This window comes from Brassica oleracea, chromosome C4, assembly GCF_000695525.1.
Source record: "Brassica oleracea var. oleracea cultivar TO1000 chromosome C4, BOL, whole genome shotgun sequence".
In the NCBI taxonomy this organism is placed as follows: domain Eukaryota; kingdom Viridiplantae; phylum Streptophyta; class Magnoliopsida; order Brassicales; family Brassicaceae; genus Brassica; species Brassica oleracea.
In genome coordinates, this window is record NC_027751.1 from 4956999 (window position 1) to 4984928 (window position 27930).

At 37.7% G+C, this 27930-nt stretch overlaps 6 protein-coding genes across 6 annotated transcripts; 4 read left to right on the forward strand and 2 right to left on the reverse strand.

Annotated features, from left to right (window-relative positions):
- The first annotated feature begins 4774 nt into the window (after positions 1 to 4774).
- LOC106339866 (WAT1-related protein At2g39510-like) lies at positions 4775 to 6764 on the forward strand. The gene is made up of 7 exons (XM_013778731.1): positions 4775 to 5012; positions 5210 to 5272; positions 5352 to 5468; positions 5565 to 5805; positions 5884 to 6045; positions 6135 to 6286; positions 6375 to 6764. Exons 1-7 carry the CDS (start codon positions 4834 to 4836, stop codon positions 6586 to 6588), a joined length of 1128 nt encoding a protein of 375 aa, XP_013634185.1. The 5' UTR covers positions 4775 to 4833; the 3' UTR covers positions 6589 to 6764.
- Positions 6765 to 8081: 1317 nt separating this feature from the next.
- Positions 8082 to 8549, reverse strand: LOC106341029. The gene is made up of 2 exons (XM_013779846.1): positions 8435 to 8549; positions 8082 to 8326 (listed from the first exon to the last, which is right to left on the reverse strand). Exons 1-2 carry the CDS (start codon positions 8519 to 8521, stop codon positions 8249 to 8251), a joined length of 165 nt encoding a protein of 54 aa, XP_013635300.1. The 5' UTR covers positions 8522 to 8549; the 3' UTR covers positions 8082 to 8248.
- A 644-nt stretch (positions 8550 to 9193) lies between these two features.
- LOC106337911 lies at positions 9194 to 10168 on the forward strand. The gene has a single exon (XM_013777012.1). It carries the CDS (start codon positions 9194 to 9196, stop codon positions 10166 to 10168), a length of 975 nt encoding a protein of 324 aa, XP_013632466.1.
- A 4275-nt stretch (positions 10169 to 14443) lies between these two features.
- On the forward strand, positions 14444 to 16012 carry LOC106341012 (F-box protein At2g39490). The gene is made up of 3 exons (XM_013779827.1): positions 14444 to 15271; positions 15427 to 15585; positions 15671 to 16012. The coding sequence occupies exons 1-3, from the start codon at positions 14474 to 14476 to the stop codon at positions 15872 to 15874; spliced, it is 1161 nt and encodes a 386-aa protein (XP_013635281.1). The 5' UTR covers positions 14444 to 14473; the 3' UTR covers positions 15875 to 16012.
- Positions 16013 to 19549: 3537 nt separating this feature from the next.
- On the forward strand, positions 19550 to 26376 carry LOC106341093 (ABC transporter B family member 6). Its single transcript, XM_013779908.1, has 11 exons — positions 19550 to 19954; positions 20822 to 20876; positions 20995 to 21170; positions 21284 to 21484; positions 21908 to 22167; positions 22264 to 22574; positions 22688 to 22908; positions 23003 to 23343; positions 23424 to 24208; positions 24303 to 24544; positions 24717 to 26376. The coding sequence occupies exons 1-11, from the start codon at positions 19550 to 19552 to the stop codon at positions 25944 to 25946; spliced, it is 4227 nt and encodes a 1408-aa protein (XP_013635362.1). The 3' UTR covers positions 25947 to 26376.
- LOC106341095 (photosynthetic NDH subunit of lumenal location 1, chloroplastic) lies at positions 26363 to 27829 on the reverse strand (the record flags this gene model as incomplete). The annotated part of the gene is given in 8 exon segments (XM_013779910.1): positions 26363 to 26598; positions 26695 to 26791; positions 26884 to 26955; positions 27032 to 27154; positions 27253 to 27326; positions 27410 to 27514; positions 27606 to 27687; positions 27769 to 27829. Coding segments are annotated over 8 exon segments (714 nt in total). The 3' UTR covers positions 26363 to 26494.
- Between the last annotated feature and the right edge of the window lie 101 nt (positions 27830 to 27930).

The following is a 27930-nucleotide window of genomic DNA, read 5'->3' on the forward strand; positions in this document are numbered from 1 at the left end:
CCAACTTCGGGTTTTCCCGTCGTGCTTCAATCCCGTCGAGCTTGCTTCCCGTCCTGCTTAATTCCCGTCCTGCTTCCGACTTATAATGTCTTCAGAATAATATTTTACTGATACGAAGATATTCCGAGAAAACTTCGCGATGAAGAAACGTCAATCTTCAAAAACGTCGAGCTTCTAAACCGTCGTGCTTCAAAAATGTGATTCTTCCAAAACTGCCGTCTGATCAATCTAAGACATTTCTAACAATGGTAGAGCAGCTTATCTCAACTCATGCTTCACTCACGATCCATTCTTCGACCTTCTCGTACTTCAAATTTCCCGATCGATCTGTATTGCCCGCGACTCAACCACAAAGTTGATGCTCGACCAATCTTCTATTTTCTTCGATCCATGTTAAGTCTTAAGTGATCAAAACTTAACATTCCTTCAATTGCTTTGATTCCCAAAAGCTTGGCTCTGGATTCTGACTTTTGCTCTCTCGACCATTTTATCCCAAAGGGCGGGTTATCACAGCGCCGGTGTCTAAAACCCAGTGTATATCATTAATCTTACCGCTTTGATTTGCAGTAGCTTTTCCTGCATTGATCAGCTTTTGAACAGTCGCCCATTGTTCATTTGATAGACCACTCAGACCTTGTCTATCATTGTCAGTCAGTCCAGTGCTTTGTCCAGCTACCGCCGTATTGATTTGAGTAACATTAGCTCTTGGGATGTAACCTCGACCACGTCCGGCCGATGAAGCTCGATTATCACCACGGTTATCACTCCTGTTCTTTGATCTCTCACCCCACCATTCTGGATAGCCAATGACTTTGAAACAAGAAGCAGCATCATGACCCGGTTTCCCACACACCGAACATTGGCGCTGAGAATCACGAGTCCCTTGTCCACCTCTGACTGCTGCAGAATCAAAAGAGCTCTGCTTTCCCAGATCATGCGTGTACACAGGACCTGGTCGCCGATTTGGAGCAGCTTGAGTAGAAAAACTCATAACCGGAACCTCTGTTGTTGTGTTCAATCGCAGTGTCTCATTTTGCGTTATTGTCTGATACACACTATCCAAATCCGGAAGAGGTGTAATCGCACACAGCTGCGATCTGATCACTCCATGAGCAGAATCATCCAGCCTGGATAGAAAATCATGGACACGCAAAATCTCCTTCTCCTTTTCATGTGCTGTGTTAAGATCACACTCACATTTGTTACATGCAGATTTTTGAATTCATACACTCTGCTATGCCATCCCAGAGTCGAGTCAGGCGTCCAAAGTAGTCATCTACTGTTGAACCGTTTTGTTTACAGGTTGCAAGTGAGTTCCGAAGCTGTTGCACGCGTTCTCCACTCTTCAGTGAGAATCGCTTCTTAATGATATCCCACAAGTCCTTGGCCACTTCCCTTGTAGAGATAGACGATCTGAGTTTTGGGTCGATTGTTTGCCTGATCCATCCTACAAGTAAGTGATTATTTGCTGTCCAGTCTTCGAGATATGTGGATTCTGCTGCTGGCTTCGGTATACTGCCATCCAGAAAACCAAATTTCTTCCGTGAGCTAAGCGCCATACGGAAGTTAATGGCCCATTCATCATAGTTCGAACCGTTGAGTAGCGGCTGCGAAATAACTGCACCAGGATTATCATTGGCGCTGAGATCATATGGGGTGATTGTCTTGTATTTTTGATCGCTGTTGTTCGTTGCAAGTGCCATCGTGTTGAGTATCAAGATGCTCTGTTCTGGTTACTTAGAAACAGAGTTCAATCTAAACAAAGAGAGAGGGATTCCCTTGCGATTGCAAGATGAATCAGTATTCAAATAAATAAAAAATCAAAAACACTCTTTAGGGTTTTCAAGCTCTGATACCATGACAAATTAGGTTTCAAGGTTCTTGTCTTATTCCACCGGCTCACGCCAATATATATATCGTACAATGTTATCAACAAAAAAAAACAATATACACAAGAAGATATATGGAAAGATATGGAGAATATACATAGTATATCTCAATAAGTTATCTATTACGAATCAAGTATCAAATCAATGATGATGCATCCGCTACTTCAAAAATTCAGCTAAGCTGATTCGATGACGACTCAGCTTGCCAAATTTGTCCAACATGGTGGGGGAGAACAACATATCCACTCCACCTTCTTACATTTTATGTGTAAGTTCATTGATTCAATATCTTAAAAAGGATCATGATATGTATTCACGCATGATATATGATATATCACAATTATAGAAAGTTTTAACTTGCACATAAGGTATTAGGAACGTATTTAGATTTGAAAGTCATCAACAACCATCATTTTCATGACAAATCGTATATTTGGAACAGGTTAAGGTACAAAATAAAACAAAAAGTCTTAACATATTACACTGAAGATGGGGAATATATTTCGTCAGGGACGGTTCACCGCATAACATGTTATGCCTACGATATACACACTTAGTTAGGCTGTCGGGAATTAAACTTTGTGGAATTCGTCAGGTATATTCCCTAATTATTACTATTATTGTTCTACGTAGAGATAGAGGTTCCAGGTGGGAAGAATCACATAAACTGCCAAAAAATTATCAACCACGACGTTTGCCAAAAGTTGTTTTGTTATCATTCTTCCACATATGATCCGATTCGGACGCATTATGCTTTTTCTATTTATATGTGCTATGTGGACATGTATTCACATTTCTAATTATATTTCCAGCTTGATTGAAGTTATTTTTAATTTCGTGGGTTCAATAATTCGTTGTAATCTACACGGATCCACTTGTGTTTTGCAATAGAATCTCACTATCCCCATTTGTTGGCTAAATATAATATTCGCTGGGCACCCTTTTTTGATGACTCCTTATATATGTAACATCTCAATTTCAGTTTCTGATGTATAATCAAAGGTTTAATAAAATAGATTCTGCTACTTATGTCATTAAACTTTACTTATCTTTCTGAATGCACATCTAGAAAAAAACTACAAATTTAAACGCGTTTAAATTGGAAAAGTAAAAAGATAGATAACATATCAAAAATGATCCTCAATACCGTATGATTAAGATTAAAGCACAAAAAATTATATGGAGCCAAAGTAGGTAAGAGAAGGGGATGGATGTCTGAGCGGTTGAATAATTAGAGTTAGTAAGCAAAATTTGCAAGTCTACAAAAAAATTAATGAAACGACCATCGTCTAGATGATAGAACCCACAAACCGAGCAAATGGATATAGAAATTTAGTGGCGAAGAACGTTACATTATCTTTCTGGACATTATATATATATATATATATATATATATATATATATATATATATCATTTCTTTTGGTAAGAATCGATATAGGCATGGACATAATATCTGTAACCCGAAATCCGAACCGAACCCGAACCGAAAAACCCGATTCGTATCCGGTTCGAAATGTAAAAAATATCTGAATGGGTCTAGTAAGGTGGTACAAAACATATCTGAACCCGAAGTGTTATTAACCGCATCCGAACGGGTAACCCGAAAAACCGAAAAAACCGAAAAATCTGAAAAATATCCGAAGAAACCGATCCGAATGTCCAAAATAATATACAATATAATTATATGAAACATGAATATATACTTCAAATATTCAATTTCATATTTATTTTGATATGTTATCTAACAATAAGTATTTAAAATTTAAATAACTACCTTAAATATTTAATTATCTATAAACAAATATATATTTCTTATGTTTTACTTTTAAATTTTAGGTTTTATTTCAGGTATATCCGAACTGATCCGATATAACCCGAATCCGAATGATATAAGATTACTTTATGAGTTCTATGAGGTGATACAAAAACTGACCCGAACTCGGCCCGTCACAACAGATGTCCAATCCCTCGCTTATTATGATATTGTCCGTTTTGGGCCTAAACCCTCACGGATTTGTTTTTGGGTCGTTACTCCCAAAAGGCCTCATACTAAATGGAATTGGACCAGCTATATATATTAGACTTTATTCTGTCTAATATCCGATGTGGGAGGTGGATTGCCTTTTTATTTATTCTGACAATCCTCCCCTCAAACCAAGGACCACAGAACCTTGGCTCTGATACCAATCTGTTGTGACAGACCATATGCACTTCTGGGCCAGATGCTCTACTAGAGCCAGACCGGATGCCCGTGCTGGAGGCCAGACGCTCAACTAGAGCAAATGTCTCACCAGATATCCAATCTCTCGCTTAGTATGATATTGTCCGCTTTGGGCCTAAGTCCTCACAGATTTGTTTTTGGGTTGTTACTTCCAAAAGGCCTCATTAGAATTGGACCAGCTATATATATTATAATTTATACGACATACAGTAATTTTGGATACTAAAGTATGTGGACAACTTGATATTTTTTTTAGTGTACGTAATCGGATAAGGATTAAGCATGCTATTTTTTGTAGGAAACAAGTCTATGGAATATCCAATGGTATTTTGAATCCAGTGAGAAGTACTCAGCTTCCTTTGAAACACAAAACCAACCCGCAATATTTTAATTTTATAACAATTTGAGTTGATGTTTTCATCATCATCACGACCACCAAGTTACTTATATGATTATGTATGTGCTTATTATAATTCTGGATAACATCTAAAGCATGTTTAATATTTTATTACTGTTAGACTTGCATTACTAAGTGGAATCCCTAGAATTCATCCTAACCCAAAAGTCAGATTTTAACTTTTAAATTCACATGGAAAATAATACGAAACCCTAAAAACTGACCTATAAAACCAACCTCATACTCTCCCACATTTCTCCATCAGCTCTTTAGTTTCTTACATCATATTTCCTATTTCTCACTTAATACCAAAGTGCGTAGAGATATGGCTCTAAACACATGGAAGCCATTCCTAACTGTTGTTTCTCTACAATTCGGATACGCTGGACTATCGATCATAGCGAAGTTCGCTCTGGATCGAGGCATGAGCCCTCACGTTCTAGCTGCATATCGTCATATCGTCGCAACTATTTTCATTGCTCCATTTGCCTTTTTCTTGGATAGGTATAGTATTTTCATTTAGCATACTTAAAATTGTATTATGGTCATGCATGTGCATGTATACGTTTACGTATAGTATACGTAAGTACGTATTTGTATCATGTCTACGTATGCTTTACAAAAATTATAAGATGATTTGTTCTAGCTACAAAAATATGCTTTCTGATTATCTTAGTTTAATGTGATTTTGAAATGAACAGAAAAATACGGCCAAAGATGACGCTGCCCATCTTCTTCGAGATATTGTTGCTCGGATTATTGGAGTAAGAATAATTGAATTATATTTCGTTCATCCGTTTTTAACTTTAAACATTTACATATTGATTTCTTATGTGTTTATAGACCAACAATTGATCAGAACTTATACTACACTGGTATGAAGTACACTTCCGCGACTTTCACAGCTGCAATGACCAACGTTCTTCCAGCCTTTGCCTTTCTTATGGCATGGATCTTCAGGTCGGTAAACACAGTTTTGTTTCGTTTGCTGTGGTTTATGTTTCTCTCCAGTTTAAAGTTTTTTGGTCTAAAGGATCAATATATTTTAATGTGTAGACTTGAGAAGGTTGACATCAGGAAAATACACAGCCAAGCCAAGATTCTAGGGACAGTTGTGACAGTTGGTGGAGCAATGCTTATGACTGTTGTGAAAGGACCTTTAATTCCTTTGCCTTGGGCTCATCCTAGCGACAACCATCAAGACTCATCAAATCTTGGTGTCAAACAAGATCTTACCAAAGGCGCACTTCTCATTGCTACCGGTTGCATCTGTTGGGCCGGTTTTGTCAATCTCCAGGTAACTTTAAAGACCAAGATTCTACATATTAGAAACCGGTTATATTGAACCACTAATTAATGATTTGGTTATGTGCAGGCGATCACGCTTAAATCGTACCCGGTGGAGCTATCCTTGACAGCTTTAATATGCTTAATGGGGTCTATTGAAAGCACTATTGTGGCACTTTTCATTGAAAGGGGAAACCCTTCTGCTTGGGCCATCCAATTAGATTCCAAATTGCTAGCTGCTATTTATGGGGTGAGCATTTGATATACTAATATATAATCTAGGGTTTATTTTTGTTATATACAAATTAAACTAAATGATCTTACTGTGATATGATGCAGGGGATAATATGTTCAGGTGTTGGTTACTACGTTCAAGGAGTAATAATGAAAACTCGAGGACCGGTGTTTGTGACTGCCTTTAATCCACTAAGCATGGTCATTGTTGCGATTTTGGGTTCTATAATTCTTTCTGAGGTTATGTACCTTGGAAGGTACGTATGCTTTTGAAGATCTTGAAAATAATTAATGTTTTTTTCAAAATATGAATCATCTAACCATATATCTAAATAATATTTGTAGGATTCTTGGAGCAATAGTGATAGTTCTTGGGCTCTATTCCGTTTTGTGGGGCAAAAGCAAAGACGAACCAGCTAATTCGTTTTCAGACACGGACAAGGAGCTCCCACTTAGTAATATACAAGTTGTGTCATTCTCGTCGAAAGCTAACGCAGATAAGGACACAATGGATGCAAATGTTGTGATCTTGAGGTCTACCACCAATGATTCAGTCTAAAGTAAACAAAGCACTAACGTTGATTATGAAATATAATAATTGTAAACAATGAGTCCGATTTCCAGTTTCCGGATCGGTACTGATTGGTAGATTCAAGAGTGATGTTATTTTGATGCTAATTTTGGCTTTGTTAAATTTTGTATCCGGCTATAATAATATGAAATGTTTTGCACTAATAAAAGTACCTTTTAACGAATGAATAATTAATATATGGTGCGTTTGAGTTTTTGAATTATGTAACACATCTTCAAACTCTTGTGGGTTTCCTACGTATTTTTTCCAACACCTGGCCAAGAAATCTCCAACAAGTATACTTATGTAACATAAACAATTGCTTTATGTTGTTTTCTTTTCATACGTAATCTTAATCTCCATAAAAGTTATTGAAAGGTAATGCTTTAGAGCACGATCGAGCGTGAGCGTAATGTAATGCGCTGGTGGGTAATGGAGCAGCATCAAATCAGCATTATATGGGACGTGTTTTAGAGGTTTTTGTTTGTTTGTTTCTTTTTGAAACTATGGTTCTTGTTTGTTGCGATTTCTAATCGCCACATAAGAAAAGCATCTGTGCAAGAAAAAAAATTGTGTACTTGAACGTGACAGCTTTTGTAATGAAATGGCAAAAAGCTTCAGAGCATTCAATGTATGGTGTTGTTTTGTTGGAATATTCTGATGAGTTTGTCATTTCAAGATCCTTTCTCCATCGTACTTGACATTGACGTATGTAAAGTACGAGAAATAGTTAAAAAAAACAAAGTCAGAACAACAGAAAATTAAGAAAACTTAGTCAGAACAGCGGAAAGTTGAATAAAGTAAAGGAAAACTGAAAACAAAAAGTAAAAGAAAGTAGATAAAGGAGATGATTAAATAAGGTTACAGCGGATGGAGCCAATTAATCCATTGAGAATTATATTTCTTATTCATATATGCTCATCTCGAGGATTTTACTTCGTTCTGTGTGATAACGCTAATCCACATTAGATTTAGTGTAATGGGCCGAGTCCATAGGACAAACCCATTAAAACCCAACATAAATCCAACCCAGTAGAATATTTTAACCTCGACATTCTAGCTGTTTAAGGAATTTTTTTCGATCGGTTGCGTTGCTTTCTGTGTTGTTGTTCTAGCTGAGTAATGTAATGCCCGTGTTATTGAGCAACATTTCTGATAGGAATCGGAGTGCAATTATTTCTGTTTATTAATTGATTATGAAGTTTCATTTTGCAGTTCGAAAAATTTAGTTGCTCTCAGTGGCGGAGCCACGTAGTCAAAGGGTTGGGCAGATGCCCCGGATGATTTTTAAAAATTCCATTTAAAATTTAGATAGTGTTTTTCATGGCCCGGTTGGTTCCTTAAATAATTTTGATAATGCCCCCAATAACATTCATCGTTGAGATTTGATCTAAGGAAAGGCTTAGCCGTTGAGAGACCATAATACATGATTCTTAACATGCAATTACAAGAGAAACCAGCCTATATATTTCTGGCTGGAGTTCTTGAAATTTGGTCTTAAAATTACATAGAGACCACATTCGATTTGGAGTCTTGCCCAAAGCACAAACTAATCGCCAGTATGAAGAAGAAGAAGATGACAACTTATGTTTACTTAACCATATGACATTTGATGAAATATTAAAAAAAAAAAAAACAAATGGATGAATCATTTCTGGTTTTCTTCATCGATCGTTCCGAATTTTTGCTTAAATGAATCTTGCCTCTGCAGCCACATCATGTGCCCCTGAGATTCAATTACATAACGTTTCAAATCAAGATTTGAGCTTCCAGAATCAAACAATTCGTGTGATCTATTTGTAAATTGGAAAAGGAAACTGAGGGAATGAATCACCTGGAGACCAGCAGCCCAGGCGATGAGGAAGGAAGCTGCCCAGAATCTCTTGTCCTTGACTATCGTCTTCAGGTCGAAGCTCGCCATTAAAACCCTTTCTAGTTTCTTCGTTAACTCTTCGCTTTCTTTTTTCTTTCTTAAACCGACGCATTGAAAGTGGAAGCGCCTTGATACATCAAACCCACTGCAGCGGCCCAAGCCCAGTAAAACGACAGAAGCCCAATACTCCTTTGGAAAAACGGTAAATGATTATGAAACCGGTATTTAAGGAAAAGCAAGAAATTGATTGGTTTATGGAATTATTAAAAAATGAATTCGTGAGACAACCATTTGAAAAAACTAAGCCAAGAGTTGTTTTTTCTGATATAAATGCGTGGTTGATTAACAGAAAGAGCATGATTAATTGAAGTTGGACTATAATATTTTATTAGATATAGATAGGTGTACATAATACACGTGTTAATATCACTAACCATACTTGTATATATACTTCCATGTACATTCATTCATTAATTAATGAGAGATATACTTTAAGTTTGTTACACTGTTAATATGGTATCAGAGAAAAAGCGATAGCTTCTGCCATTTTCTACGGCTTCTTGACCTTGCGAGCTTCGATTCCATCTCATGAGTGCCTCGATTCGTCAAATTCTCGTTGATTATCTTCATCTCTGGATATCTCTTGTTCGTGATTTTCTTGATTTCCTCTCGGTGGTGATTATCATTCGGATTTTTGTTTCGTTCTCGATCTGAGCTCCGATGACTTCGACGGCGGCTAATCAAGCTCCGATTTCAACTCCGATCGATCATTACAACAATCCGTTATTTCTCCACAACTCTGATCATGCTGGATTGACTCTTGTTTCCGATCGCCTTTCTTCCGGTGCTGAGTTTCACGCTTGGCGACGCTCGGTTCGAATGGCGCTCAACGTTCGCAACAAATTGGGGTTCATCGATGGTACGATTCCTCAACCTTCTTCTGATCACCGTGATTCAGGTGCTTGGTCTCGCTGTAACGACATGGTATCGACTTGGTTGATTAACTCTGTATCCAAGAAGATAGGTCAGAGTTTGCTCTTTATGTCTACTGCTGAATCGATATGGAAGAACTTGATGACTAGGTTTAAGCACGATGATGCACCTAGGATCTTTGAGATTGAACAAAGATTGAGTAATATTCAGCAGGGATCTTCTGATGTGAGCACATACTACACGGAATTGGTAACATTGTGGGAAGAGTATCAAAACTATGTTGACCTTCCTCTATGTACGTGTGGAAAGTGTGAATGTAATGCAGCTCTATCTTGGGAGAAGCTTCAACAACGGAGTCGAGTTACCAAGTTTTTGATGGGGCTTAATGAAGCGTATGATTCTACAAGAAGACACATCTTGATGCTTAAACCAATTCCTTCTATTGAAGAAGCTTTCAACATGGTTGCTCAAAATGAGAGACAAAAGTTGCTCAGGCCTTCCTTGAATCCTGATAATGTTGTCTTCCACGCCTCTGCTCAAGCTCAACCTCAGTATTCAGAGCCGATAGACAGTGCTTCTTTTGCTGCAGCCGTTGCTTATCGTCAAAAGCAACCACCTGTCTGTACTCACTGTGATTTGGCAGGTCACATTGTTCAGAAATGCTTTAAGCTACACGGTTATCCACCTGGTCATAAGCTATATCACACCAATTCTTCTCGTGGTCGCAGCTCGGGACAGAGTGGACAACAATCCAGTGGCTAGTCTACTCAACAATAGCCTCACCTTCATTCTTCTCAGCATTCTACTCAAGGAAATATTGTTGCTCATATTCAGAACAATGTGTCAGCTTCAGCCCTCGATCTTTCTCAGTTCAATCAAGATCAGGTTAATCAGTTGACAACAACTTCAGAAGCATGTACGTCCTACAGATTCTGCTGTTAACTTTGCTTCTTTGCATCCGACTATCATTGCTCATGGTGTGATGCATGTTAATTCATCTTCTGGTATTGTCCCTTTTCCTTCCACAAGTTTACGTTTTGAAAACCATGCCCTTACATTTCAACATCAACCCCTTTCATCTCTTACACATACTATCCCTAATGGTGCTTGGATAATTGACAGTGGAGCTACAACTCATGTATGCTCTGATCTGTTATTTTTTGGTGCTACTTATATGTTACTGGTATGACGGTATCATTACCAAATGGCACTAGGGAAATCATTACGCATAATGGCACTGTTTACTTGTCTGACAAACTAGTTTTACATGATGTTCTTTATGTTCCTTCTTTTTGCTTCAACCTTCTGAGTGTGAGTACCTTATTGAATCGTGATAATTGTTCTGCTAATTTTTATCCTGGTTCTTGCTTTATACATGACCATACTCAGGTCTTGAAGATTGGTGAAGGTTCTCTTATTCGCAATCTTTACATATTGAACGTTGATGTTACTGCTTTTCTTGCATTCTGTGGAACCTTACGTACTGATGAAGATCTATGGCATATGCGTTTAGGACATCCTTCTCAAGACAAGTTGAAACTTTTATCTGGTACTATTCATTTGCTTAAGTCTAGTTCTCTTGAGTCATGTCATGTATGCCCTTTAGCTAAACAGAAAAGGTTACCTTTTGTTTCCAATAACAACTTGTTATCTTCATCTTTTGATCTCATTCACATAGATATTTGGGGTCCCTTTTCTGTTGAATCTATTGATGGTTTTAGGTGCTTTCTTACCATTGTTGATGATTGTACACGCGTTACTTGGACTTATATGTTACGTAATAAAAGCGATGCTTCAACTATAATGTCTTCTTTTATTAAACTTGTTCAGACTCAATACCAAACTAATATCAAATCTATTCGAAGTGATAATGCTCCTGAGTTACACTTTGGTCCTTTGCTTCGTGAACATGGCATTACTCATCAGTTTTCTTGTGCTTATACTCCTCAGCAAAACTCGGTAGTTGAACAAAAACACCAACACATTTTGAATGTAGCTAGAGCTTTGTTGTTTCAAAGTCATTTACCATTGGTTTATTGGGTTGATTGTATTCAAACTGCGGTATTTCTTATCAATAGATTACCTTCTCCTTTGTTGAATAACAAATCACCTTATGAACTATTGCTAAAGAAACAACCTGATTACTCTAGTCTTAAGGTTTTTGGATGTCTCTGCTATGTTTCAACTCATCTGAAGGATAGACATAAGTTTTCTAAACGTGCAGACTCTTGTGTTTTCCTTGGATATGCGACTGGCTACAAAGGTTACAGGGTATTAGACTTAGACACAAATATTATCTCCATTTCTAGGAATGTGGTTTTTCATGAAACTGAGTTTCCTTATAAAACTGCATCTTCTCAACTTGATGATTTGTTTGCTAAAGTCATTCTTCCTGTATCAACTCCTGTTGTTCTTGATAACATGATTCCTTTACCTTCTCTTTCTAGTACTGCATCATTTGTCCCTAGTGCCACAAATTCTTCAGTTCATGTCATACCAGGGACATCATCAGTGGCTCCTTCAGGTGCCAGACCTCGGCGTACAGGTAAAACTCCCAGTTACTTATCTGATTACCATTGTTCCCTTGCTCGTCATTCACCAGAAAAAGCCAGCTCTTATGCTACTCCTCTATATCCCATTTCCTCTGTTCTTTCTTATTCCAAACTTTCACCTGCTTTTCAGTCTATTGTTCTCTTTGTTTCTACTGAGACAATACCAAGTAATTTTAGACAGGCTATCACATCTGACATGTGGAAAGATGCAATGGGAGTAGAGTTTGCTGGTATGAATACTAATAAGACGTATACTATTGTTTCTTTGCCTCCTGGCAAGAACATAGTTGGGTGTCGTTGGGTATATGTTCTTAAGTACAACGCCGATGGAACGGTTGAAAGACCACGAGCTCGCTTAGTGGCTCAAGGCTTTACTCAACAAGAAGGTGTCGATTATACTGATACCTTCTCACCGGTTGCAAAGATGACTAGTGTCAAGCTGTTGTTAGCTCTTGCTGCAAGGAATGGATGGTCTCTATCTCAGATGGATGTTACTAATGCATTTTTGCATAGTGATCTTGAGGAAGAGATTTATATGAGCTTACCTTTGGGATATACTCCTGCTCCGGGTGAAGTTCTTCCTCCAAATCCTGTTTGCCGCCTTCATAAATCCATTTATGGATTGAAACAACCCTCTCGTCAATGGTACACTTATTTTTCCTCGGTTTTGTTGAAGGCTGGTTATGAGCAATCTCCTGGTGATCATTCATTGTTTGTCAAGATGGTGGGTTCTTCCTTCACTGCGGTTCTTGTTTATGTGGATGATATCTTGATAGCCAGCAATGATGAAGAAGCTGTGCAGTCTCTTAAGGGTGCTCTTCATCAAGCTTTCAAGATCAAGGACTTAGGACAAGCACGTTTCTTTCTCGGATTGGAAATAGCACGCAACTCTACCGGTATCTCTGTTTCACAGCGCAAATATGCTTTGGATCTACTTGCTGATACTGGCTTTCTTGCTTCCAAACCTTGTGATGTTCCTCTTGATCTGACCTTGCCTATGAGTTCTGACACAGGGAAACCTTTGGAAGATATTACCTCTTACAGAGAACTCATAGGGCGTTTGCTTTATCTCACCATCACTCGACCGGATATCACTTTTGCTGTCCATCGTCTCAGCCAGTTCCTCTATGCACCAACTGATGTTCATCTTAAAGTTGCTCATCATGTTATGCGCTACCTGAAGTCTAATCCAGGCCAAGGTCTCTTCTACGCTGCAGATATTGATCTATGCTTGAACGCGTTCTCTGATGCAGATTGGGCTACTTGTCTGGATACTCGTCGTTCGGTGACTGGTTTTTGTGTATACCTTGGTTCTTCTCTCATTAGTTGGAAGTCCAAGAAACAATGTACGGTTAGTCGCAGCAGCACTGAAGCAGAGTACAAAAGCATGGCGTTGACGACTTGTGAGCTCATTTGGCTACAACAGTTGTTGACTGATCTTCGTGTTACAGTTACGGCTGGTGCTAAACTCTTCTGTGATAACAAATCGGCGATGCACATTGCGACTAACCCCGTCTTTCACGAACGTACCAAACACATTGAGGTCGATTGTCACACTGTACGTGATCAGGTTAACCGTAGCTTTCTCACCTTGCATCATGTCTCGAGCTCGAACCAACACGCTGATATCTTCACGAAAGCTCTGCATCCTGGTCCCTTTCATTTCCTCTTGAACATAATGTCTGTGTCAAGCCTTTTTACTCCAGATCCTACTTGAGTTTCAAGGCCTGAGGTGGGTGTATTAGATATAGATAGGTGTACATAATACACGTGTTAATATCACTAACCATACTTATATATATACTCCAATGTACATTCATTAATTAATGAGAGATATACTTTAAGTTTGTTACACTGTTAATATATTTGAATATGATATTACCAAATTGTATACTGTATTAGAGGGAATAGTCTAGCATTGGCATGAATCAAAACTACTAGATGAAAGAGCATGAAAAAACATGTAGTCTATATACACTGTATATGTTTATCTAAAATATATTGAAATATCAGCAAACAAATGCCTAGATTTTTAATATTATCCTTAAGAGTCTTTTTCAAGGATCAGGAATAAATGTGCAGCATATATTCGTCCTAATTGCTAAATCATTGGTAGGACAAGCTTAGAAGTGTTGGAACATACATTTTACTACTTTTAATTTAGTTAGGCTGAGTTACGTTAGCTTCAATACGCCGGTTAAATATTTAGATTGCTCCGAAACAGGATACTGAAGTACGTATGACATCATTAGATGTACGTTTATTGGTATCAAAATTCAGGAAGTATGTTGAAATACGTATAATGAGGACATCTATTGTACGTCCGTATGAGCATTTTTATAATAAGAAAAGAACATATACAATATATAAAACTAATGAAGTGTGTCCAACAACAAAAGGAGCATGATCTACGCCAGAGATATCCAGATTTATATAAACCAAAACCCGTACGGACCATAAAAGTACTTCTTCAAAACCCATTCACAAAATTCAAATAATTCAAAATACAATCACCATGTCTGAACAAAAACCAGACATCATCTCTAGCTTACCACTAGAGCTTCTCCTCTACATCATCAGCTTCCTCCCTTTCGACTCCGCAAGACTAACCCCTTTCGTCTCCACACGGTTTAGGTCCGTTTGGAACCAAGCCTTACTCGTTGCACACACCCATAACGGCTCCATCGAGTCAATCTCTCGCTTCATCCACAACTTCGACGAACATGTTCCGTCTAAAAACACTCGGAAGCTGGAGTTACACCTCGACAAGTCAACCTTCGTGTCAACCATCCTCGCACCTAATAACGTCATGCATATGAGTTTCTTCTTCTCTGATGGTTCCAATGAAGAAGATAGCTTCTGCTGGCGTATTGAGACTAACGATCATATCCCAAGACGTGTCGAGTCGAGAGGTTTCTTGGTGAAGAAGCTTTGTTTAGACTCGGTGTATTCGTTAACACACGAGGTCGTTTCCTCCATGGTGTTGGATTTTTCTTCCCTTGAGAACCTCAAGATTTGTGGTTGCAAAGGGTTGACTTCTCTCACTATAGATTCACCAACTAAGCTTATTCACTTGTCGATCTCGGGTTGCCCGAAGCTGAGATGTCTCGATATAAGATCATCTAAGCTTAAAACTCTTCATTACCAAGGGTTTCTACCTACGATCAAGATCCACGAACATTTTAACTTGACCAATGCGGTTTTCGACGTAAGACAAGGCCCAAGATATTGCAACAATGATTTAGACATCGGTCCTCTCTTGCTGATCATCAAGAATTCTCAATCTCTTACACTTTGTAGATGGATGTTCGAGGTAACAAAGATAATATCTATATCTTTTAGTCTTAAGATTAAAAGTTATATTTATCATGCATTTCATTTTTGAAAATAGGGTTATACCACATTTATTTCATTTTCTGAGATTAGAACATGCTTTTGAGAGTTATATATTACTGTTTTTGTTTATAGGAACTAATCAAACCATCTATATCCTCTTCTTGGACATCATTCAAATTCTACAAGTTACATGAGTTGCGGTGGATTGATAACTCGATGAAACAAGAAAATACCAATTCACTAATCTCTTTTCTTAAACTTTGTCCTTCTGTCGAGCGCATCTTCATTACCGTAAGTGTCAAGCACCTAAAGTATTTGTCAGTTCACGTCTTTTGAGTACTTCTATTCTAACAACTTCTATATGGTTTTTTTGAAGATCGATTCAAATACTTATAGTTCAAAGGAAGAAACGAGTGTTGATATTGACTATGGGAGCAATCATGCAAGAGTACCAAGGAACTTAGAACTGGTCAAGTTGGAAGGATCAAAGAGTGAAGAGGATAAGAATCAACTGATATTGGCTCTACAGGAGATAGTTAACATTGATCAGCCTCTGCTTATACTGTCTTCATTTTCTTGAAATCAACTCCGATTAGGAACGGGGCCACTTAAGATTTATGTCTAAATTTACACGCATGGGCATGCTTTAATTAAGTTTCTGCCACTCGTGGGTTTATATTTCTTGCTGTACAAGAAAACCTCGTCAAAGTAAAACTCAAACTCGGCTGTTTTGTCATGATTCACCGATTAATGAGTTTCACCTGCAAGTAATATTATTCTGTGTATTGTGACATCTGACATAAAAAACATAGATGTTGGCAGCAAAAACACCAACATTGATTTCACATGTGTATATGTTAGTAATAGGAGTTGTGTTAATTGATAATTGTTTCTCATAAACTTGCAACTTAAGCCTATAATGCCCAAATATCTAGTTTAGGTGAAATATCGTTTTCAATCCATGTGCGTGGCTTTTGTTCTTGACCTGTTCAAAAAAGGCATGTAATGAAATTTCCTCTATGTCAACCAAAGAAAAGCGTGCATACCACAAGTCATTCTTAATAGATTAGCCCCAAACCAAACCATTTTGATTACATCATAATAGTTGATCATTTGAAAAAAAAACAATCAGTCTAATAATCTTTTCGACTTTAACTCTAGATTTGATCGGGTTGACTAAAGGCCAAACATTGTTTGGACAGTACCAACCCCAAATGGCTCACACATGACACATGGATGGTGCTATTATAAAACACTCAAAATGACAGTCGAACAAAGACAACCAAGTGTCAATACTATTTATATCCGCAGAAAAATAGAGATACACATAGCTTTTCGTTTCAATTATACTAACTCTTAAGATTGTATTTCCAACTATAATCAACCATACTATATTATAGATCGCCTCAACTACATGTATTCTATTAGAATTTAGCTATATACTTTTTGTATATCTATTCGTTAGATTCTATAAAAGTATTTCATTAGGTTGTATGTTTTAGTATACTTTATAACAGTGAAATAAAAATACCCGTATTATCTCATAATTTTGGGCTAGAGACAGCTTTTTATTGAATGACTTCTGTTTCCTAACATAGCAGTCAACATCCCCTATATATTAACTATAACTATTAGAATCTTTTAACTATACACATGTGATCATTATAATGATTATTAAAATCATTAGAAAATTAAATTAATTCATATAAACATATACTATACTTTTTTATTAAACTAATCATAAACTAATTATTAATATATAAAATGATAGTTTCATTCTTTCCTAAAACGAAAGTTACAGAATTACGTAATATGATTAAAATATATATTGCAATTAATGATTTCGAATAATAAAGATTTTGTAACTATTTTTTTATCTTTCATCATTTTTGTTTAATTTATTTTAATAATATAAAATTAGACAATCATATTCAACATATAATAAAATTTATATTTTTTTGTATATATTACATTTTGAATTTTTTAAAACAACTTTAAATTACTAAAATTGTTAAAAGATTCACATTTAAAATTTTGTGATCAATAGTTTAAAAAAAATCAAGTCGGTAATAGATCTAACGAACCGTTCCCACAAAATCTAATCACTTTTTCATTTTTCTTTTATTGCTGACTATTTTCTTCTCCAAAAAATGACAATACTTGATAGAAATCGGCCAATCTCATTTTTAACATATTAGATTTTTAAACAATCATTTAGTCCATTTAATATTATGCTTAAACTTAGCATAGAACCCAACACATATGTTAGATATATTTCACAAAACCAATAATTTCATATCTACAATTAATATATAAAAATATTAAACACACTCAAATATACTATGTATGATGTCATTACAATAAATGTGGTATAATGTATTGTACGCGTAACAAATATATAATGTAGAATTTTAAAAACGTATTTAACCCCGCTCAAGGCAGCTTATTTCCTAGTTATGATATAAATGAAGTGTAGATTACCAAATATCCAAAATCTTGACGAAATATGGTATAATCTAATACTCATTTACTGAGTGTTTACAACCTATAATACAGCATTTGGAGTATACAAAGCAATAGCTCGATTATTGTAAAATTAAATTAACACAAATATATTTCACAACAAGTAGAAAAGAACAGTATACAAACAAACTGATTTCAAATAATCTTCTAGATAAAATACAATCTCATTAGTTATTGGTTTAATCAACATGTGTGGAGTTTTTCCTTTTGCTAAAGATCAAGAAAAAGGTGGATATTTTAACAAAAGAGGGAACAGATCAGATGCACTGGCAGAAAAAGAGAGTCTCCATCCATACTGCCTCAATGATACATACCTGCCCCCACTGGGTAAGGCTACTTTCACAAGTCGTAGCACCCATCTCTTTCGTCACCCTCACCTTACTTTGCGCTTCTAGTAATCTTCGACAGGGAAAATGGTAAGAAACAATGACAGCTATTGTTGCATGCATTCTTCACGGCACACCAACCAAAACGCACATTTTTCCAAGCTTTTACAATCTTTTTTCTTTGTATATTGTTACATTCTATTATCAAGAAGAGTTTTCACGTTACTAATAAATAACCTTTGATCTTTTCAAAAAAATAAAAATAAGTAACCTTTGATAATCAGAATGGGTGTGTAGTATTAGTTTTATGATCCTTCGGGCTATTAAAAATAGGTTTAGTATTGCTTTTAGCGTTTCTTTATTTAACTTTTTTGACTTATACAGAAAAAACACTTCGAAATGAAAGTCTTGTGATATGTATGGTTATTGGTTGGAGCACGAGTATACAATGTTATTTTGAAGACGAGAACATTTGAAACGATTCAATATTAACTTCAATTAAGCCGGCAAGACAAACCACCATATATATAGTAATGAACAAACAGTTTACTTTGGCTATTGTATCCATATATATTATATGTCTCACGTCGACATATTACCATACCACCAGTGAATATGATAAAGAAGTTTGGTAACCGTTAGGAATATGGCGGTGACCTAACCATCACCTCCTTCTCGCAGTATTCTAGAAAAAAAATTTGAGAGATGAGTTAAAATTCAAATCAAAATCAAACCGGTTCAATTTGTAATCTTAAAAATCATTATATAATAAAAATAGAAGTTATCTAACAAATTCAACATTTAACTCTTACGATTTTTCTTTATTCAATTTTTTTTTCGACTGACGATTTTTCTTTATTCAATAAAAATAGAAGTTACTTAACAGTAGCTTTTATAAATTAGACATTTAACTTACGATTTTTCCTATGACTTATTAGAAGGAAAAATAAGAAATTTAGCATAGAAAAAACGAAATACACCTGAAAAAGAATAAAAAATATAAAAACTCGTCGCCGTAGTTGACCATTAGCATCTTCCCCGGAGAATTAATTAATACAAAACACACTTATTTAAAATACGAAATAATGAAATATTAATTACATTACATTTCCATAATAATAATGTAAAATAAAAACTAGCGTTACATCAGGTGACACACATACACACACAACAAAGACTTGTCTATCTGTCACTTTATTTCATTTAAAAAAAACCCAAAAAAAAAATTAAAATTAAAACTTTCTTCTAAAAAATAAAAAATCAGTATTAACCGGGAAAATCGATATCTTCGCCGATTCTCGGATCCTTTTCCTTTCTCTTCTCTAACAGAGATCCGGCGAGAGATTTTCAAAAATTCGAAACCCTAAGAAGGAGACGGAGGGTTTAATTTCTCCAGCTCCGTCGCTATGATGGTTTCCCGAGGCTTATTCGGATGGTCTCCGCCGCACATACAGCCCTTAACCCCCGTCTCGGAGGTCTCCGAGCCTCCCGAGTCTCCGTCCCCTTACCTCGATCCCGGCGCGGAGAACGGCGGCGGCGCGGGGATGGCGACGCAGGCGGAGGAGGACGAGGAGATGGAGGAGCAGGAGGAGATGGAGCCTCCTCCCGCGGCGGTTCCCTTCTCGCAGCTCTTCGCTTGCGCTGATCGGTTCGATTGGGTGCTGATGGTGCTCGGATCTGTGGCCGCCGCTGCTCACGGGACGGCGCTTATTGTTTACTTGCACTATTTTGCGAAGATTGTTGAGGTGCTTGCGTATACGGCTGAGTCCGGGCGTCGGATACCTGATGATCAGTTCAATCGCCTTGTCGAGGTATGTCAGCTTGTGGGTTTACGGGATTCACAATTTTCTGTGGTTTATTGAAGTTAAAAGGTTTTAGGCTTTTTTCTTGTTTTGAGGTGTTGAAAGTTTAGTGTATAGTTTTGTGATATGTATAATCTTTAGGCTTTAGAAGATTTGCAATTTTCCGTGGTTTATTAAGGTTAAAGGTTTAGGCTTTTCCTCTTTGAGCTATTGAAAGTTTAGTATTTAGTGTACTCAAAACGAAATCTTTAGGGTTTTGGTTTAGAAGATTCACTATTTTCCGTGGTTTATTTAGCTTTAAGGTTTAGGCTTTTCTTGTTGGAGCTATGAAATTTTAGTGGAGAGGTATTCATGTCAGGGATGTTAACTCCACAGTGTTTGTGGCACTCTTTGGTCATGAAATGAACATGGGATAACTAAACAAGCTTTGAGTCGTTTTTTACCTATAGTATCTTTAGCGTCGGTATGATATTTCCTAAAATAAGCATATGATTTAGCATCTTTCTGAGGGCGTAAAAATCTCTGAAATGTTTTGTTGATTTTCTGTTTCATGATTTCTGGGGTGCTATTACATGGATGACTAGTAAGGATACTGCCTTTCATGTGTTTTCTGCATCTAAATCGTATATTAACCTGGAAACTAGCGTTTAAACCTCTGTTTCACTCAAATGCATGTTCAAAAGAAGGCAGCCCTTGTTTTAAATGTCTTTCGTTTGTTTTTTTTGTGACTACGGATTTCTAAGTATGCTCTTATGTATGTCTTTTATTACTCCAAGTTTGTTTGTTTACAAACCACTTCATCTGATTTTATTAAAAAAAAATTGGCAGCGATCCTGAAATAATGTCCCCTTCTAAGTTATTATGCCCTTCGTGCAGCTTTCTCTGACCATTGTTTACATCGCTGGGGGTGTTTTCGTATCTGGTTGGATTGGTAAGTTCACCTTTGCTTTAAACTATGCATATATTATAGCCTTGCTGTGTCCTTCTTTCGTCAACTACAATGATGATATTAGCTGCCACCACAATTAATTAATTTTTCTTTGTTATAGAGGTGTCTTGCTGGATACTGACTGGAGAGAGGCAGACTGCTGTGATCAGGTCAAAGTATGTCCAAGTACTTCTGAATCAGGATATGAGTTTCTTTGATACATACGGGAATAACGGGGATATAGTAAGCCAAGTGCTGAGTGATGTTCTTCTTATTCAGTCGGCTCTAAGCGAAAAAGTATGTTTAACTTTTAAATCTGGTTTCAAGTTTGCTTCCAAATATCTTTAATTTTGCAAGGATTGATACGTCTACTGTCATTTCAAAATCTCTGTGATTTTGGAAATTCGCAGGTTGGAAATTACATTCATAACATGGCAACATTTATCAGTGGCCTTATCATCGGTTTTGTCAACTGCTGGGAAATTGCACTCATTACGTTAGCCACTGGTCCCTTCATTGTTGCTGCAGGAGGCATATCAAATATATTTCTCCACAGACTTGCTGAGAATATTCAAGATGCTTATGCTGAAGCAGCCAGCATTGCTGAACAGGTATTGTAATTGATAGGTTTATGGGGGACATTGTGGAGATAGTGTTTATCTTTTTATGATTGGGTTTAGAAATTTTTGGTTACTTATCTGGGTTTAATGCGGCTGTCTTGCTATCTGGAAAATCATCCCAACATATTGCCACCGCCATGGCTTCGTTTTTGTTATGTTAGGATGCATGTATAATCATTTTTAGCATTCATATCTTAATAAGTTGCATCTACTTAGATCTTAGGATCCATATTTTTGTTACGTTAGGATGCATGACAATCACACGCTCGCTATTTCTGATGTGTACAAGTTCTTTTGAAATGTATTCCGTGTTGGTCGTTTCCTGAGTGCTCCATTCTTGTTAGTTTACTTTGTCAGTATGGCGCGTCCTGCAGCAATTTTCTAAGCTTAAAAGGGTTTGTTCTAAATGTGCAGGCGGTCTCGTACATTAGGACGTTGTATGCCTTTACAAATGAAACTCTTGCAAAATACTCTTATGCAACGTCTCTCCAAGCAACTTTGAGATACGGTATTTTGATAAGTCTTGTGCAAGGACTGGGACTCGGATTTACTTATGGGCTTGCTATATGTTCATGTGCTCTGCAACTTTGGATTGGTCGGTTCTTTGTCATTCATGGAAGGGCGACTGGTGGAGAAATTATTACAGCCCTTTTTGCTGTTATTTTAAGCGGGCTGTAAGCTTCAGATTCTACTTTTACTGCTTGTACTTTTATTCTCCAGTTTCTGTATACACATTGATTTGCTAATTATATTCATATTGTGCTTTGCAGGGGTTTAAATCAAGCTGCTACAAACTTTTATTCATTTGATCAAGGAAGGATTGCAGCATATAGGCTTTTTGAGATGATAACTCGTTCATCATCTGGGACTAACCAAGAGGGTACTACTTTGTCTGCTGTTGAAGGAAATATTGAGTTTCGGAACGTATATTTCAGCTATTTGTCACGACCTGAAATTCCAGTCTTGAGTGGTTTTTACCTCACTGTGCCTGCTAAGAAAGCTGTCGCACTTGTTGGTAGAAATGGTTCAGGAAAAAGCAGCATTATTCCTCTAATGGAACGGTTTTATGATCCTACACTAGGTATTATGATGTGTGATTTTTGGTGTATCGATATTTTTATTCTAACCCCCTTGAATAATCACCTGAGACGGAAACTATTACAAGCTGAAGATCTGTGGTTTTCTCTTAAACAGGAGAAGTTCTGCTTGATGGGGAAAATATTAAAAATCTAAAATTAGAGTGGCTGAGAAGCCAAATAGGCCTGGTGACACAGGAGCCTGCTTTGCTTAGCTTGAGCATAAGAGAGAATATTGCATATGGCCGGGATGCTACTCCGGATCAGATAGAGGAGGCAGCTAAAAAAGCTCGTGCACACACATTTATAAGCTCACTTGAAAAAGGATATGAAACTCAGGTAACCAATCACTGGAAAGCTTCTAGTTAAGAATTGCAATTTTGCTGCTTTTTTTTTCAATTTAGAAGTTGGAAATGACTTCTTTGTCTTGTAGGTTGGGAAGGCTGGTTTAACGTTGACAGAGGAGCAGAAAATAAAACTTTCGATTGCTAGAGCTGTACTCTTAGATCCAAAAATACTGCTGCTTGATGAGGTCACCGGAGGACTAGACTTTGAAGCTGAAAGAGTTGTCCAAGAAGCTCTTGATCTTCTAATGCTAGGACGGTCAACCATAATAATAGCTCGACGGTTAAGTCTGATAAGAAATGCTGACTATATTGCTGTAATGGAAGAAGGTCAGCTACTTGAAATGGGTACACATGATGAATTAATCAACCTTGGTAATTTGTATGCTGAGCTTCTAAAGTGTGAAGAAGCGACAAAGCTACCAAGACGGTATGATTCTCCAGCCAAAACATATGTATCTATGTAAAAGTTGACTCTGACGATTGTATGGAATTTTTATCTTCTTACAGGATGCCAGTTAGGAACTACAATGACTCTGCTGGGTTCCAGCCTGAGAGGGATTCTTCAGCTGGTCGTGGCTTCCAAGAACCATCATCACCCAAAATGGCCAAGTCTCCATCTCTTCAGAGAGGTCATAACGTTTTCCGTCCCCAGGAAATGTACTTCAACAGGGAAGAGTCACCCAATGATCATAGCCCTGCTCCAGAGAAAATGGGAGAAAACGGTTCGTCTTTGGATGTCGCTGATAAGGAACCAACCATTAAAAGACAAGATAGCTTCGAGATGCGGTTACCAGAACTACCAAAAATTGACATTCAGTGTCCAGAACGTCAAAAGTCAAATGGTTCAGATCCGGAGTCCCCTATATCACCCCTTCTGATATCAGATCCCCAAAACGAGCGCTCCCATTCACAGACGTTTAGCCGCCCTCATGGTCATTCTGATGACACTTCAGCAAATGTGATGGTGGCCAAGGACTCTCAACACAAGGAGTCACCTTCAATTTGGAAGTTGGCACAGCTTAGTTTTCCGGAGTGGCTATATGCGGTATTAGGGAGTATTGGTGCTGCCATCTTTGGTTCTTTCAACCCTCTTTTAGCTTACGTCATTGCGTTGGTAGTGACGGCATACTATACTAGCAAGGGAAGCCACCTGCGTGAGGAGGTTGACAAGTGGTGCTTGATCATTGCTGGCATGGGACTAGTCACAGTTGTTGCAAATTTCCTGCAGCACTTCTACTTTGGTATTATGGGGGAGAAAATGACGGAGAGAGTGCGAAGGATGATGTTCTCAGGTACTGCATTATTTTCTTCTTTATTTAGTTCAGTGCACTACATGTTACTGCTTTCACTTGCCTCATTTCATTATTTTTTCTCTGATTGTACCAGCGATGCTGCGTAATGAAGTGGGATGGTTTGACGAAGAAGAGAATAGTCCAGATACGCTTTCCATGCGCCTAGCAAATGATGCCACTTTTGTCCGAGCCGCCTTCAGCAACAGACTTTCGATACTTATTCAGGATAGTTTTGCTGTTATTGTTGCCGTTCTTATTGGGTTGCTGCTCGGTTGGCGTTTGGCCCTTGTTGCATTGGCAACTTTGCCTGTACTAACTCTCTCTGCCATTGCTCAGGTTTGTTTCGTTTCTTACTCTTCCTCCAAAAACCCATATTTTACGCACAAGAAGGCTTAGAATCTTTTTTCTTATGTTTTTTTTGGTTTAACCAATTGTTTACCCTTTGTCAAAGTGTGAATCTCTCTATCTCTGTCATGCACTTAGCTTAATAACCCTCAAAAATTTCCAGAAACTCTGGCTTGCTGGATTTTCAAAGGGCATCCAGGAGATGCATAGAAAGGCGTCTTTAGTACTCGAGGATGCTGTCAGAAACATATATACTGTTGTTGCTTTCTGTGCCGGTAACAAGGTGATGGAACTCTACAGACTACAGCTTCAACGGATACTCAAGCAGAGCTTTCTCCACGGGATGGCTATTGGCTTTGCCTTCGGCTTCTCACAGTTCCTCCTCTTTGCCTGCAACGCGCTCCTCCTCTGGTACACCGCGTTTTCAGTACACCGCGGATACATGAAACTGTCAACAGCTCTAACCGAGTACATGGTTTTCTCCTTTGCTACATTCGCCCTTGTCGAGCCATTCGGATTAGCACCTTACATTCTCAAGCGCCGCAAGTCACTCGCTTCAGTATTTGAAATCATAGATCGAGTGCCTACGATAGAACCTGATGACACCTCAGCTCTAAGCCCCCCTAACGTCTATGGAAGCATTGAACTGAAAAACATCGACTTCTGCTACCCAACTCGCCCGGAAGTGTTGGTACTAAGCAACTTCAGTCTCAAAATCAGCGGAGGACAAACATTAGCTGTAGTTGGTGTTTCTGGTTCTGGAAAAAGCACAATCATATCATTGATCGAGAGATACTACGATCCAGTCGCTGGTCAGGTCTTCTTAGACGGGAGAGACTTAAAGTCATATAACTTGAGATGGTTAAGAAGCCATATGGGTCTGATTCAACAAGAACCCATAATCTTCTCCACAACGATCAGAGAAAACATTATCTACGCAAGGCATAACGCGAGCGAAGCTGAGATGAAGGAAGCAGCAAGAATCGCAAACGCACACCATTTCATCAGCAGCTTAGCTCACGGTTACGACACACATATAGGGATGAGAGGTGTTGAGCTTACACAAGGACAGAAACAGAGAATCGCTATAGCTCGAGTAGTGCTGAAGAACGCTCCGATATTGCTGATCGATGAAGCGAGCTCGTCTATTGAATCAGAGTCCAGCCGCGTCGTGCAGGAGGCTCTTGATACGTTGATAATGGGGAACAAAACGACGATCCTGATAGCGCATAGAGCGGCGATGATGAGACATGTGGACAACATTGTGGTTTTAAATGGAGGCAAAATAGTTGAAGAAGGTACGCATGATGCTTTAGCTGGTAAGAACGGCTTGTATGTGCGTTTAATGCAACCACATTTTGGCAAGGGTCTACGCCAACATCGATTGATCTAAAGAGAGATTGAACTCTGACACGTAAGGATGATGTAATGCCACGGGATACTATTATTGGATGCGATCACTGGACATAACTTGCAGTCTGTTCAAGGCTTATGAGTAGAAGTTGTACAACCACGGTTAGTTTCTGTAAGAAAAGTAGGAGCGTGTAGACAGACGTAGATTCCCATATTCTTTTCAGGAGAGAAGAGCAATGAAGAAGTAGCACTGTGTTTATTCATTGCTTGCTCTTAAGGTATATCATTTTGTTTATTGAAACTCTGAAGATTAGAGGAAGTTGGTTTGTTTTTGTTGTTGGTGTGAGTGATTTAGGTGGATAATGTGTAATGGGTAGGAAGAAAGATGAACAAAAGACGTCTGTTTTGTAAATACATTTGTATCCACTTTTATTTGGCAGTTCTTTTTAATGCAAGTTTGATTGAAATTTCATCTCTATTATTGAACCAAAACATCACTGGAGTTGTAGAGAATTGAAATCTACACAGAGTTTTGTAACCACAGAGAGAGTGTAGATAAAGAGTAACAATAGATTGTTCATTATGTTGTCAAATCTGAAGAATCTTCAAAGAGTCTGCAACAACTTCTAGCTGCTTCTTCACTTTTCTCCATCTTCTCTCGTTTGCTCCAACAATGAGTGTGTAGTATCTGTCTGCAACATCAAAACCAGTAAAAACTTTGTTATTCCTCGCTTTCTTCTGCATTTATCAGTGAAGCTATATCATGTCTTTGTATAATCTATGCTTACTGTTTCCAACTGCCACTGTTGCAAAGCAAGTGGTTGCATAGATGGGAGTTCTTAGTCCATACTCAAACGTGTAATAGCTCTTTCCATCCTCCACCCTCTGCATTTTCAGCTTTTTCTTTATAAAGATCCAGTCACTGATACTTTGATGATTCTTTAAGATTAGCAACAAAGATAGGAAGTGAATCTGACCTCTTTCATATCGTAGATTGTAGCTACTTGGTTTGGTGCTGCAAACTTATGCTTCACTAGATCATAAACCACCTGATTATGACACAAGAATATTTAATCTCAAATGATATTAGAGAGAAAGAGGGACAGTAAGATGTGTATTACATACCTCTTCCATTGGACCCACTTCGCGGATGTCTGTTTTCTCTGTTGGTATGAATCTGACACGAACACTCTGTAGCTGCAAATATCTATCCTTGAAGGCTGAATCATGTGCCCTGAAGTCAAATTCCTATAATACAAGTTCGCCCGGAATAAGACCATCTCAAAGCTTATTCATTTAAGATGTTATCCTTACAATAACTAGAACCAAAGCCATAGCTTACCCACCCTCCAGTCTGATGGGTAATAATAAGAATATCCGTCTTCTTTATCCACAAAAGCTGAGTAGCTTTTCGGTACCTCTGCAGAAACATTACAAGACCAAACAAAGTTATGCTTTTGGTTCCAAAAGAATGAAGAAGAGAAGTCAGTTTTGGCAGATTGCCTTCAGCAAGAAGCAGAGTTGCTGGAACTGAAGTTGCTAATAAAGTTCCTACTCCCACAAGCGCTTGCCTTCTCTTCAAATTACTTCCACTTCCTTTCTGGTAAGCTATATTCAAGTGTTGATATCAAAATACAGATCAAAGGCTAATGTAAGGTAATGTGAGAAGAACAATGTCAACAAGAGTATAGTTTCTTACTATTCTCAGAGGAGTCAAGATTGTAGCCGGATGAAAGTGAACAACAAGCTCTGAGTGATGGGCTTGGACAGGGAATATCTGTCTGGTAAGAAATGTGTATAATCAACGGACACTAAGGATATCAGATGTTGAGATTAAGATGAAGAGGAGCAGTGTTACTAACCTTGTGGGGGATTTTTGGTGAAACACAATAGCGGATTGAGAGTGGAGAGACTGCCATAATGACTACAACTTACAAGAGTATAGATGATCAATGTTAAGTTTTGTCTGTTCGGATAAGAGACTTCTGTTTTTTGTCGTTTCTCAGTTTTCTCCATTCATATTA